Source organism: Parus major, chromosome 17 (assembly GCF_001522545.3).
Source record: "Parus major isolate Abel chromosome 17, Parus_major1.1, whole genome shotgun sequence".
In the NCBI taxonomy this organism is placed as follows: Eukaryota; Metazoa; Chordata; class Aves; order Passeriformes; family Paridae; genus Parus; species Parus major.
Window position 1 is genome coordinate 8368050 of NC_031785.1, and position 13938 is coordinate 8381987.

The window sequence follows — 13938 nt, forward strand, 5'->3', positions numbered from 1 at the left end:
TCTCCCTTCCTTTTCCCTTCCCTTTTTCATTCTGTGGCCAGAAGAACAGTTCCTACCTCTGTTACAAATGCACACACACATGAATTAGGGGAAAGATGAAACTCAGATGAAAAAATTTCAGAAAAAGAGGACCTTTCTCCACAGACAGCATTTATTCTTGGCACTTTCCTACTCTGTAATTGGAATTGTACTCTGCAATTGGGATATTTACTCTGTAAATGGAAAGAGAAGGCTCCTGATCCAAGGTGCCAAGCAGGCTCTGTCCCTCCTGGTGTGCTGAGTGTCTCCTGTTGTTCTTTGGAGAGAAATCAGCATTTGAGAGGGTTTGCTGTGCTCTGCTCCTCTGACATGGATGGCAGCAGGGGACATGGCACAGCTCTGTGGTGCTGCCTGCCCATGTGGGGAGGCAGAGCTGTACTGAAGCACCCAGAGCAGTGCTGGGGGCCAAGGAACTCCCTGTCTCCTCAATCCTGCCTTGGGTGTGATTTTTAATGCACAAACAGAGTTGTAGAAAGGGTATCAGTGGCACAAGGTCACACACAAACAACTTTTCCCTCTTCCAACAGTCACTTTAACTTCTTAAAATAAAAGATTGCTCTCGAATGGATCTGGAGTTGATGGAGAACCAGTGACAGCCAGAGCAGAGATGGTTGTGAGGATAAAAAGTGAATTTCTGACCTTGTAGGGGCATTTCCATCAACTTTACCCAGGTAAAATGCCAGGTTCGAGGTTTTATAGTCTCTGAAATCTTATTGCAAAAATCAAAGTGCTGAGGTTCCCCCACTACTGTTCATAGGGATGGAGCATACTGTGCAGGAGCTGGCCAAAACAAAAATATGAACCTTTGACTCAATATTTTCTCTTGCTAAATTTCCCCTGTGCAATTTGTGTGCCTGTGTATGCACATTACCAGAAATTAAACCGAGAAGGCTTGACTGATACTCCTTCAAGAGAGGAATCATTTACCTGTAATCAGTGTTCTCCCAAAAGAGAAGCACTTTGAGGACAGTTAACTTGAGGCATGGGGCTTTTTAAGTGAGAAATAGTGGGATATCAGGGGAGATCTTTAAAATAACAGTCTAGGTAATTACAGACTTGCCACAGCTTTGCTTTATAATGAGGCTTTCATTTGTACTGATTATGGAAGCAAGCATTAAATCACCTCTCCATCAGGATAAAGCAGTTACAGGAGTTGCCAGAGGAACAAGATTGCTGAAAGAGCCAAGGTTTTGACTTAAAAGAGTAATGACACCATTGCAGCTGCTTTGAAAACGAGCTTGGCTGAAGGAGGAAATGCGAAGCTGAGGGGTGTGAGGAACAAATAAAATCAAGCAGCAATTTTACGCTCTGAGTAGAATTTGGCAGCAAAACACAGATTGTGTTTGGCTCTCAGGGAGTTCAGGAGCAGAACAGTCTCCCCCCACCTGAACTCCCAGAACAGAGTCAGGTCCTGAACTCCCAGAGCACAGAGCAAGGGCTGGTTCTGTGGGACAGCTTCCACAGGGAAGTCCAGATTGGAGCTCTTGGCTGCACTGTCAGAGCCAGGCTGGGCACAGAATCCTTTGGGAATCAGCTGTGGCTGGGCTGAGCATCCCCAGCACAGACTACCAGGAGAGGCTGGGGAATCCTTGCAGCCCTGTGGATACTGAATTGCTGTAGGGACCAGAGCATCACCAGCTGACTTCATTATTTTCTTTATAACTGTGACAAAAGGACCAACATTTTGTGTGATCATCTCCTTGGGACAATCAGCTCTTCCCTGAAGATGTTTTCAGCTGCTTTGTGTGATTGGTCCCTGACTTCAGGGGTGACTTCACACCCTCCTCACGCTGAGCTGAGACAGAAGCTTTCCCTTCCCTCTGTTCCAAGAGGGGTTTGAGGCTCACAGGGACAAGGTTGGACCCTTGGGTGCCACAGCATTAAGAGGCTCGTGGTGACAAGACCACACTGTCCCTGCCCCCATCACAGGCTGCCTTCTGATAAATTCATAATTGCCTAATTTAAGTTGAAGGAAGACAGGCTGGAAAAGGAAAATCAAACTCTGCAGAAACCAGGCACCTGCAACCCCCACAATCTGGGTGATCCAAAGAAGGGAAACACAACATGAAAGGCCGGATGAAAAAGGCAACTATGATTCAAAGCAGCTTCTCTGAATCCTACAGCACCTCTAGCAGACATTATCACACCTCCCCACTTTCCAGAACCCCAAGAAATTTCCTTTACGCCTTGTTTTTAAGAGGGGTGGCACAGCATGTTAGTGCCACATCTGGGAAGAGTCAATTTTAGAGCTAAACTCTGGTTTTTTTGGAGCTATTTGCAGTGCTGAAGTCAGTTCATTTCTTCAGCTTTCATCTGCTGAACCACTTGGCTTCAGGCCATTGTTGATCTTTCACAAGTGACTCAGTTTTCCTCTGGAATGGGAATAGTCTCTGTAAGGTGGTCTGGAGCCATCATTTTTCTTCTTAACACTATTTAAAGTGAGTTAAACCCTCCACCCTTGTGCCTGCCGCATTCCCTGCTGGATATATGTGTATACACACACCTCTGGAGATATCTGAGAGTACTGAGAGAGAGATGTGAAACCAGGGGCAGAGAATGGGACAGGAAGGGCTGGAAAATGTCATTTTAAGGCACACAGACCCTCACAACTCTGGTGCTGTTCACAAGGAAGGTTCATCAGACACCTGGGCCTCCCATGAACAAATTCTGTGTGAATGTCCAGAGTCCATGATCTGGGTTAGTCCATCACTGCTCTGGATTTTGCAGACTTCAACCTCTAAATTGTGTAGGAAAACCTTTTTTTTTTCACCAGTGTGGCGAATACTAAAGGTCAGAGCAGGTTTTTCTGTTTGCTGAGCTGCTCTTCAAGGTTGTTAAGAACCTTTAGCAGTCGGTTTGTGAATGACTCATAGAGCACCCAGCACGATCCTGCATTATTTATCAGGGTTTTATGTCTCCTTAAAACTCATTTCAGCCCCAAGGGCCCACTCGGGGCCTGCTGGCCCCCTCTTGTGGCAACCCTGACAGACAGGGAAATAAAACAAAATTTAAAAAATGAAAATAAATTCAAATACTGAAAATTCCTCTAAAATCAGATTTCCCACTCGCTGAGCACTGCAAGAAATCCTCTGAGGCATTTCAGGAGAAAACTGCCCTGGCCCAGCTCTTGCTGTGGCTGTTCTGTGCAGTGACAGTCACCTGCTGGCTGGAAGTGACTTTAACCACTTCAACAGCTTTGGTCAGCACAGGAAGAAACCGATTTTCACCCTGGGCTGTGATTCCTGGGAGGCTCATTATCCTGTGAGCCGTGGGGACAGTGCTCTGCTCTCTGCACTTTTCATGTCCAGCTTCGGCCTTCACCCCTTGGTGCCTCAGGAGGAGCTGCCCCCACCTCCTTCCCCAGCCAGAGCTGGGGCCCAGAATAAATCCCAGGATCACTGAGGTTGGAAAAGACCCCCAAGATCATCAGATCCAGCCTGTGCCTGGTCCCCACCTTGTCCCCAGCCCAGAGCTCTGAGGGCCACCTTGGCCTTCCTTGGGCACCTCCAGGGATGGGGAGTCTGAACCTCCCTGGGCAGTTCCAAGGCCTGAGTGCCCTTTCCATGGGGAAATTCCTACTGAAATCACAGTGCTTTGAGGCTGAGAAGAAACCCAGGAGAGCCCTGGGGCTTTGTTTTGATTGAAGAATTTCCTTTGAGGGCAGGGGACCAAAGAGCTCTTCCCCATGTGGAGATGCTCTTGGAGAGAGGGCCCTGGCCCAGTTACCCTGAGCCCCTCATGGGGATTGTGGTTTGGGGGAATTTCCTTGGACTTTCTAGAGGCAGATAAAGATTTCACAGAATCCCAGACTGGTTTGGGGTGGGAGGGACCTGAAAACTCATCCAGTGCCACCCCTGCCATGGGCTGGGTCACCTCCCACTATCCCAGGCTGCTCCAAACCCTGTCCAGCCTGGCCTTGGCCACTTCCAGGGATTGTAAAATGACTAAAAGAATTAAGAAATAAATCACTTTCACTGGCACCTGATTATAATTTTCTCTAATACAGCAAACTCAAATTATTCTGCTTGCTGCGTAAAGACTGAGCTCCTTCATCACCAGCCCTCAGATCACTCCAGACAGGATGGAATTTGTTGTCTTGAATTTTTTCTGGGCTGGCACTGTAGAATTTAATCTCTTTGGGCTCCTCCTGTGTGCCTCTTTGCATTCCAAATGACAGCATTACATGAGATATTCTTGCTGCTGGAAAAGAAAGAAATAATACCAGTAATATTTCAAAGGAAGTCCTAAAGGTTTATTTCAGTATCTACTCAATTGTCACTAAAATAAATTGCTTTGGTGTGTGCTGGTTTTTCTTGCTGGGATCCTTCCCAGGTGAGAACACAATGCCTTTAGTCCATTTTAATTTTGTTTTTATGCCCTGAGTGCAGAGCAGGCTCTGAGCCCCCAGCAAGGCAAACACCTCCCTGGCTGCCTGATTTCATTGAGTACAATCTCACTGGGGGCAGAGCATCCTTTTTCTGTCACCTAAAATGTCCTGAATTCTCCACAGAGAGCAGGAATGTTCAGATATTTCTCTGAACAGCGACATTTTCCTGAGTGTGTGTGATTCAGCAGCCCAGGGCAGGGCAAAGGAAAGAGTTGAGAGGTCCTGGCAGAGATTCCTGGGGGTATTTTAAGTTCCAAACCTGCTCAGTTCAACATTTGGTGATCTGTGATGAGATCCATGAGAGTTCCCAAGGGAGGATGTTGTGTCAGGGACAAAAAGCTTGGAAATATCTATATTTTTTCAAATGACATCTCTGGGTCCCTGCTCTCCTGCTGCCCAGCACTTGATTAGCCTGCACAATTAGCCCAGGTGAATTGCACTCATGGAAGAGGAGCTGGTTCAGCCCAGCCTGAGCAAAACCCAGTCCCTGAAATCCCTGTGGCATCACCCAGAGTGAGACTGAAGGGAGCTCCCAGTGCTCTCCTCAGCTGCTGGGAGAACATTTTGCTCCTTGAGGACATTTATGAGCTTCCAGGGACTCTGGGGAGTGTGTTTGGGTGGCAGAAAGAGGAATCCTGCTGCATTTCACCCCTGGAGCTGGGATTTCTCATGTCATGCTGGTTGAGGGCAGTTTCCTGTGCCATTTTCACCCTTGGTTTTATTTCAGCAAGAGGTAAGAGAGGTGAGGCAGGACATCACTGTGGTGCTCAGACCTGTTTGGGGCTCTACAGCTTCAATGACCTTTCCCAAGCACTTGGCTCTCCAGGTTGTCCAGTCCCACTCTGTTCTACTCTCTCCAAGCCTTGAAAGCCACAGAGAGAGACTTTTACAACTTGTGCTTCAGAACAGAACCCACATCATTTTCTTACTGTGTCAGAAATGTCTGTTTTCTCTGTTAGAAAAAACCAGAAATGTTTCAGATCCACAGTTGCACACAAAATGGGTGTTTCCTATTCCCAGAATAATCCAACTCTTCTCTTTTTTCTCTTTCAGGTAACTGATCCTGCCATGGAGGGCATCAAAAAACCCATCAGGACAGGTAAGACCTCTAAACAATACAGCTAATTTATTATATCTGTAATACAAATATTGCCCAGGGTCACAAATAAGCCAATTGTGCACATCCTAACATTTCCAATAAAGGCTTCTCTTGGTGAAGAGCCAAAGTAGTGGGGGAAAAGAAAAGAAAATAAGAAAAAGGCTTTCAAATTACTCAGTACATCCACGATCCAGTGCATGAAAAAATAACAAACATTTCAGAATGTGGCCTGGGGTGTCTGTTCAAAAGAGCTTTTTGCCAGGAGATGTGAACATCACTTTGATTTTAAGGTCTTATTTTAAGTGCTGGCTCTTGCAAATGCGTGTAAAGTCCTCCTCTTTACGAGGGAGGGTGAAAATGTGTTCCACATATCCCAAAAGAACTCCTGTTTGAGGGGAAAAGGAAGAAAGTAATGGGTGGGTCGAGAAGGGACAAGGGAAGAAGAGCAGCAAAGCAAGGAATTGAAACAGGCAGAGTGTGAGCACAGGGAGCCTGAAATAAGAAAATTTGTCTAACAGAGAATTTCCTGAGGTTGTGCTGTGCCCCAGCGCAGCTCAGGAGCATCGGTCACGTCACTGGCACTGCCTCACGCCGCTCCCAGCACCAAAATTTGACTCCTTGCAAATGCAAGTTCCTGCCCCATCCCAGAGGGCAGGAGGTGCCAGTAACTCCCAGCACAGTGGGGAACTGGAGCCCTGTGCTCATCTAGAGCAGAATGGGAGATCAGAGGGCGCTGGGATTGTTCAGCTGGAGCAGACTGAGGGCAGAGCTCCCCGGGGGCAGCTCCGCTCTCTGCTCTGGGACAGGGACAGGGAACGGCTGGAGCTGGGCCAGGACAGAGCTCATTAATTAATATACCCAGTGGGTAATTTACTGAGGGCCCCTGTCAGAGAGCTCTGCCAGCTGCTGGCAGCCAAGCAGGGACTTGTGGCAACTCCAGGTCCCACCCGGAGACAGGAGCAGGAGAAATATTCAGGAAGAGGCTGGAGTTAGATTTGGATCCATTTTTGTCTGCCAGGGAGCCCAGGTGGAAATTGGGTGTGGTTTGTACCATGATCCAGGGCAAGGGAAGGGAAAACCAGCACTGCCCAGCTGGCTGCAGGGTGCTCAGCCTGGCTCCAGCCCTGTGCCAGCAGCTCAGGGATGCTCTGGGGGACACCAAGGCCAGGGTGGACAGGGCTTGGAGCAACCTGGGATAGTGGAAGGTGTCCCTGCCCCTGGATGAGCTGTAAGATCCCTGCCAATCCAAACCATTCCATGATCCTCTGACACAACAATTCTCTGCTGGGTCCAGCTGAGGTCTCAGCTTTCACTGAGATGCCAAGGGCAACAACCCAGATCCAGCCACAACTCTGAATTAATTGTGCCTTATTAAAGCAGGGAAACACAATGATTTAATTTAAATCTCCAGTGAGATTATGTTCTATTGTTAGCTAAACACCAGTGGGCACTAAAGCAGATTTATGGGACGTTTCCAGCCCTGACTCAGCTGTCAGGCCCCAATGGATGGGTTGCAGGAATCCACAGACACAGGCTGAGGGTGATGCAATGTCAGCTCATTAAATGTTTGTGTGAAAAATGGGATCAGTGTCCTCAAATCCTCCATGCCACTGTCAGTGCAGGACCTGAGCAACAGGGAAGGAATTAAATCCATCACCAACTAAGAGTTTGTGAAATGTTCTTTCTGTGGAAGCATTTCTCTGCAGAAACTCATGCCCATTTCACAAATAACAAGTCATGTATTAGTGTGGATCTGAGGGGTATTGTTATGTTCATTTTTTAGAGGGAAAATGAACTCACAGACAAATTGATGACCTGGAAAGGTACAGCCCTCATCATCTGCTTGCTGGTCTCTCCAAGCCTCATTTCACTGGGAATTGTGTAATCCTGGGCTGATGGCTTTTCTTGTTATTTGAGCTGCAAAGATTTGGAATCAAAATCTCATTTACAAAAGGGAATAAACAAAAAAACCTGCAGATACAAATGAACACACACACACTATTTATAGGTATTTTGCACTGCACAGACCAGGAAAAGAAATCCAGCACCCAGCTCTCAGTTTCAACATATAGGTTCACAAATAAAAACCTGGCTCTGAGAAATTAATATCATACAGGTGACAGTCACCAACCTGCTGCTGTGGAGAAAATCAGGCTGAAGCCAAGGAGCCTTTTCAAATTTGCAGCAAAATCTCAGAGGGCAGTTTGGCCTTCTGCAATTAAATCTGATCCCAACATGATGAGGGGGCTGGGAAGGGGCTGGAGAATTCCTGAGGGAGCTGGGAAGGGGCTGGAGAATTCCTGAGGGAGCTGGGAAGGGGCTGGAGAATTCCTGAGGGAGCTGGGAAGGGGCTCAGCCTGGAGAAAAGGAGGCTCAGGGGGAATTTCTGGCTCTGCACAAGTCCCTGGCAGGAGGGGACAGCCCCAGGGAACAGGGACAGGAGGAGAGGGAACGGCCTCAGGCTGGGCCAGGGGAGGCTCAGGGAGAGCAGCAGCAGGAATTTCCCCATGGAAAGGGTGGCCAGGCCTTGGAACTGCCCAGGGAGGTTCAGAGTCCCCATCCCTGGAGGTGTCCAAGGTGGCAAATTGATTCAAAAAGACAAAAATAAGTGATCTGATATCTTCTTTGGGGACTCCCCCTGAGACCCTTCCCTCCCCAGCAGCTTTCCTTGAAGCAGATCTGCAGTGCCTGTACCTCACAGCACACACTGAAACTCGTGTGGCCTCCTTGGTCCTTAGCCCCAAATGTAACTTTGTCTTTCCTCCTCCTCACAGTGTTTTTAAGCTCCTCTAATCCCATTGATTGCAGAGGGATTACCTCTGATTTACACCATGACTCGTGCAAAGCCCATTAGGCCATGTGAGCACATCCATCGATCAGTCCTGAAGCCCTGGTAATTTCAGCCTCTCTTGTCTTTGAGCTGAAATGTTTCAGAGAAAAGAATTCACTTGAGAAATAGAAGTAGAAAACAGTAACAAGCTGCCTCAGCAGAGTGAGGACCAGACCTGTCTCTCTAAAACAACTTTTTTTCCCATAATTTCCCTTCTGACTAATGCAGCTGATGTCACCGAATTTAAACACAGGCACACCAAACTTGCTGACACCAATAATACAGTAATACCAATAAACCTTAAATACAGCTCTGGAAATGCAAAGTGCAGGCAGGTCAGTGGGGGAAGATCTTTAGAGATGCCAAGGACACCCTGAGCAGCTCTGGGCAGTTTCTGGGTAGGTTCAGCACTTGGCTTGAGCTTGCAGGGCTGCAGCCTCCAAAGGCTGCTTGTGCAGCAGGGGATTTTCAGCCTTTGCAGGGTAAACCCCCTAAATGCACTGAGTTTCTCTAGAAAACTCACAGAATTTGAGTGTGAGTGGGCTCAGGGTGCTGATTGTGTTACCTTGTTATCACCACGAGAGTTTTAGGTGAAATAAGAGCCAGAAGGGCTTTCACCCACCCTGTGCCCCATCTCCACATCTCTGCAGTGCCTGTGCCCTCACCAAAACACTAGATTGACCTGACTAACACAGGGAAAGCAGTCTTTGGTTTTTCTTTGGGGGTTTCCAGAATGGTGAAGGGACTTTGGTACATGACTTACTCATTCTTGGAGAGCAATGAGCTCCTGCTCACCACAAAGGTCTTTAAACTACTGAAATCAGAGAAATGTCGCATTTTTTTTCAAGATATCCACAGTTCCTGTCTCCAACAGGGAGCAATACACACCTCACCAACCCCCTCCAGTCAGGGGAACTTGGGTGTGGGACCAGCTTCTCCCTGATTTTTCCATCCTTATTATCAAAACTCCCTTAGAAATCAGGTCATGTAGATACAGCAAGGGTCTGGAGATTTGAATCTCTTATCATTAGCCCCATTTCAGGAATCCTGTGAAACTTAAGATCCTTATCCCACTCTGCATATAAATAGAGTTTTATTTGAAATCAAGGAATCACAAAATACCCTTTGGCCCTGGCCCAGCTCCAGCTGTTCCCTGTCCCTGTCCCAGAGCAGAGAGCGGAGCTGCCCCTCGGGAGGAGCTGCAGCCCCCGGGGAGCTCTGCCCTCAGTCTGCTCCAGCTGAACAATCCCAGTGCCCTCAGCTGCTCCTCAGGGGCCCCTCCAGACCCTTCCCATCCTCGTGTCCCTCCTTTGGACACTCTCACACCTTTAGATCTTCCTTTATTGTGACTCTCAAAACTTCCCCCTGGACCTGAGGTGAGGCCACAGCAGCACAGAGCAGAGTGGGACACGTGAGGATCACGACACACAACATCTGACGTCGAGTTTCAGTAGGATTTAATTTTGTGCATTAACATGTCCTTCAGAGTCCCTTGTAGGGTTGGGGATTGTGATATCAGTTTTATAAACTGAGTCACAGAAAAACTTTGGAGTTTTGTGTACCCTGGGAGAGGGAGCATAATTTGCTAAGGCTTTACTCAAACTCCTTCCTGCTTTATTCTCGGTGTTCAGCTGTGGAATGAAGCACAGAAAATTCCCAATTTGCCATCTGAGCTCCTGTGCACTCCCACAGCCACAGCAGGGCCAGGAGACAGAAAATAGTGCAAATGCAAGGAGAAATAACCATTCTCCTGTCAGGCTGCAGCACTGGGATATGCAGTTTTCCTGAATCCATCCCTTGCCTGTGTGTCCATCCACCCATGGACCGAGGGGACAATTCTGTGTCACACAGAATAGAAACAGAATAATCACAGATTCATTGACTGAATCCTACAACGGTTTGGGTTGGAAAGGACCTTAAATCTCATCTCATTCCAACCCCCTGCCATGTGCAGGGACTCCTTCCACCATCCCAGGCTGCTCCAAGCCCCATCCAGCCCGGCCTTGGGCACAGCCAGGAATGGATGATCAGTGCCAGTAACTGAACATCCAGTATGGTGAGAGGAGGAAAAACTTACAGAGAGGGGATGGAAGGCAGGAATATGGACAGAAATACAAGGGGGAGAAGTGGGGGAGCAGGGTCTGGGACGCAGGAACTGGACCACACACCGGGATGCGGGGCAGGGATGCAGGGAACGGGACTCGGCTCCTCGGTGCGCTGCGGCCGCTGCAGTGCCGGGCACGGCCGTGGGATGGAGCCGTCCCCGCGGCCGTGGATGGAGCAATTCCCGCTGGATGGAACAATTCCCGTGGCCGTGGATGGAGCAATTCCCGCGGCCGTGGGATGGAACAATTCCCGCTGGATGGAACAATTCCCGTGGCCGTGGATGGAACAATTCCCGTGGCCGTGGGATGGAGCCGTCCCCGAGATAGTGGCAGGGAACAATCCCCGCATCCCGTGGGAGGGAACAGATCCCGCGGTGCGTGGGATGGAGCAGTTCCCGAGGGATGGAGCAGTTCCCGAGGGATGGAGCAGTTCCTGAGGGATGGAGCAATTCCCGAGGGATGGAGCAGTTCCCGAGGGATGGAGCAGTTCCTGCATCCCGTGGGATGGAGCATTCCCGAGGGATGGAGCAGTTCCCGAGGGATGGAGCAGTTCCCGAGGGATGGAGCAGTTCCCGAGGGATGGAGCAGTTCCCGAGAGATGGAGCAGTTCCTGAGGGATGGAGCAATTCCCGAGGATGGAGCAGTTCCCGGGGGATGGAGCAGTTCCCGAGGGATGGAGCAATTCCCGAGGGATCATGAAGCAACATTCCAAAAGCACCCAAAGAGCCATTTTCAGGACTATGTCCCAGTTAAATGTTTAAACACTTTCTGTAGTTGCATCACAAAAATAACTCGGTTAAATTAAGCTTACCTGCACATGATTTCTGTTTCATAGAATCAGAAGAGATTCTGATCAGAGAAACCCAGGCTGGTTTGGGTTGGAAAGAACCTTAAAGCTCGTTTTGTTCCACCCCAGCCATGGCAGGGACACCTCCACCATCCCAGGAGCTCCCAGCCCTGTCCAGCCTGGCCTTGGGCACTGCCAGGGATCCAGGGGCAGCCCCAGCTGCTCTGGGAACCAGAGCCTCCCCACCCTCACTGTAATTTCTCCTTGTATCTATTCCAAACACACCCTCCTTAAATTCAAAACCATCACTCCTATTTTTAAGGAACAGGGTAAGGAATTTCACGGCTGAGAGCTGCAATCTGCTGGAGCTTTAGGTTGTTATAGATTTACCAGTTGAGTGACACTGTTCTGAATTCCCTGGGCAGGTCAGAAATCCTCAGCCAAGGAGTAAGAACCATGCTGGAAATGTGGGACCAAGTGCTGACTGCATTTTACAATTAAAAAAAAGAAAAAGAAAAAAAAATATTAAAAAGCTCAGGAGCAATGAGTTAATCTGTTGTTTTCTTCAGGAAACACCTTTGAAGACTATTTGAGGATCCTACAGAGTGTCCCAGCCAAGGGAGCTGCTGCCTACATGAGAGGTCAGTGGGGAGTCCAGGGTGGGGGAAAAGGGTTGGGAAAGGGAAATTTCAGAGCTTGTCTGCAAATCTGCCCATGTCATTCACACTGGGTTTAGTGGCAAATAATGTTTTTTGTCCAAATGGGCATTTTATAGGAAAAAAAATCCTTAGCTCTCCTGGAATGTGGTTGGCAAAGCCCTATCTGATCCTAGAAAATTTTTTGTAACTTGATAAAAATAAAAGGAAATAAAGATTTGCCTTCTGCACTCAGAAGAGGAATGTACAGCTCCATGAATTGTACAATCTCCATGAATATGGAAAGTACATGAATGTACATCTCTCTGGATTCCCTTCAAATGCCAAGTGGGAAAATAACGGAGATGAACATTCACGCCTTTCTCTGTCCTGGCTAAATCCTTGGAATTCTTAGTGCCTCACATCCATGTGTGAGCTCCCAGCTGTCTTTCCAGGAGTTTTCCTGGAGTTTCCTGCAGGAAACCACTGAGCAGGTGTGTCCTTTTAGCAGGAAACCCTGCTGGAAGTGTCCTAGGGCTGAAGAGAGGTCAGTGGAGCTGGGAGCTGACAGCCCTTTGCTTTCCTTCCAGTGTCCAGCGCAGTGAACAGCTCCAAGCTGAGCCTGGTGGAGAAGGGGACCCGTGAGAACATCCAGTGTAACGGCCAGGAGCTGGTGATCACGGAACAAGGCCTCTACTTGATCTTCTGCCACTTGAACTTTCACTTCCCCAACTGCTCCAAGAGCCCCATCGACCTCAAGATCGAGCTCCTGGTGAACGGCAGGGTGGACAGGCAGACGTTGTCCACACTGTGCACGTCAGAAACGTGCCAAGACAAGACTTTTAAAACCTTGCTCCAGCTCCACTTGATAGATCTGAAAGTGGAGGACCGAATATCAGTAACACTGAACCGGCCCGAATTCCTGAATGACGTTTCCCTTCCCAACGAAAACGTTCTTGGGGTCTTGAGGTACAGCGATGGAATGTGAGCAGCTCCCTGAGCTCCCACTGCCACCCAGACTTTTTCTCTGAACACCACTAGCCTGCTTTAAACCACCAGCCTGGTTTAAATTTCCCACCTCACCTCATCCCTAGGGTGAACAAGGAACTTTGTGAGTGTCCCACGCCTGCCAGCTTCCCTGGCTTGGCTTTGGGTGGGATGGTTGGACTCTCCAGCACACAACCCACAGACCCACCGAGGATCCTCGAAATAATCTGTGCAAACACAGATTAAACCTCAGGCAGATCATGGGAAGACTCCACAATACGGAGATTTTTAGGGTCATAAACTGCTGGCACAGCACCTGTGCTCTGGACATGGGGAAATCTGTTTAACTCTATTTTATGGAGTAGTGCTTTAACCTGGTCTTTCCAAAAACACAACAGTCAAAGCTTGTAGTCAAGGCCCTTCTTTACCACAGGCACACGGTGACAACTCTGGAATAGATTCATGGTACAACAGCAAAAATGATGAAATTATTGACTCTCAGGCTGGTAGCTAAACTTTGGGGCAGGACATAGGAGATATGGGATTTACAGGATATTTCTGTGCTGCATTCTGCTATGGACTTTATGCCATTTCCTTCAGGTGTCTTCCTTGTCACTATTTATCCATCTTTCCTATTTAAATATAACTCTCTTTGGGACAGAGACTTTGTCTAAGCAGAGTGTTCAGCCTCTGTTCTCCCCTGGGGTTCTCAGACCTTTCCACATTAAATATTAAAACAGCAATGGAGTTGCCAGTTTAGCAAATAGCAAAGTTCATTTCCTCGAGTGCCACCCTGCCAGTCTGGCAGTCCCAGTGTGACACAGACCACACCAGGCTGGGAATCCTCTTCCAACACCAACATTTCCTGGAAAACCAGGGCTCCAGACTTCCCCAAAGTCCAGACTTTGATCCAGACTTCCCCAAAGTCCAGACTTTGATCCAGACTTTCCCAAAGACAGTTTCAGACTGGCCCTCAGCAGAGAGCTGAGATGTTTGAGCAGGCCAGAGAATGGGTGGCATTTGAGCTTCTTTGGCTGCCTGGAATGTTCAGAGAATGCAGGATAGAACA

The 13938-nt window shown here is 48.5% G+C and overlaps 1 protein-coding gene across 1 annotated transcript in view; it reads left to right on the forward strand.

The window, feature by feature from the left end:
• Positions 1 to 13533, forward strand: part of LOC107211916 (tumor necrosis factor ligand superfamily member 8-like) — a 14539-nt gene extending 1006 nt beyond the window's left edge. Inside the window, exons 2-4 of the mRNA XM_015644507.2 lie at positions 5480 to 5525; positions 11817 to 11888; positions 12473 to 13533. Of these exons, the coding sequence (XP_015499993.1) occupies positions 5480 to 5525; positions 11817 to 11888; positions 12473 to 12870 (516 nt within the window). The 3' untranslated portion in view covers positions 12871 to 13533. The remainder of the gene's footprint in view (positions 1 to 5479; positions 5526 to 11816; positions 11889 to 12472) is intronic.
• Positions 13534 to 13938: the final 405 nt, after the last annotated feature.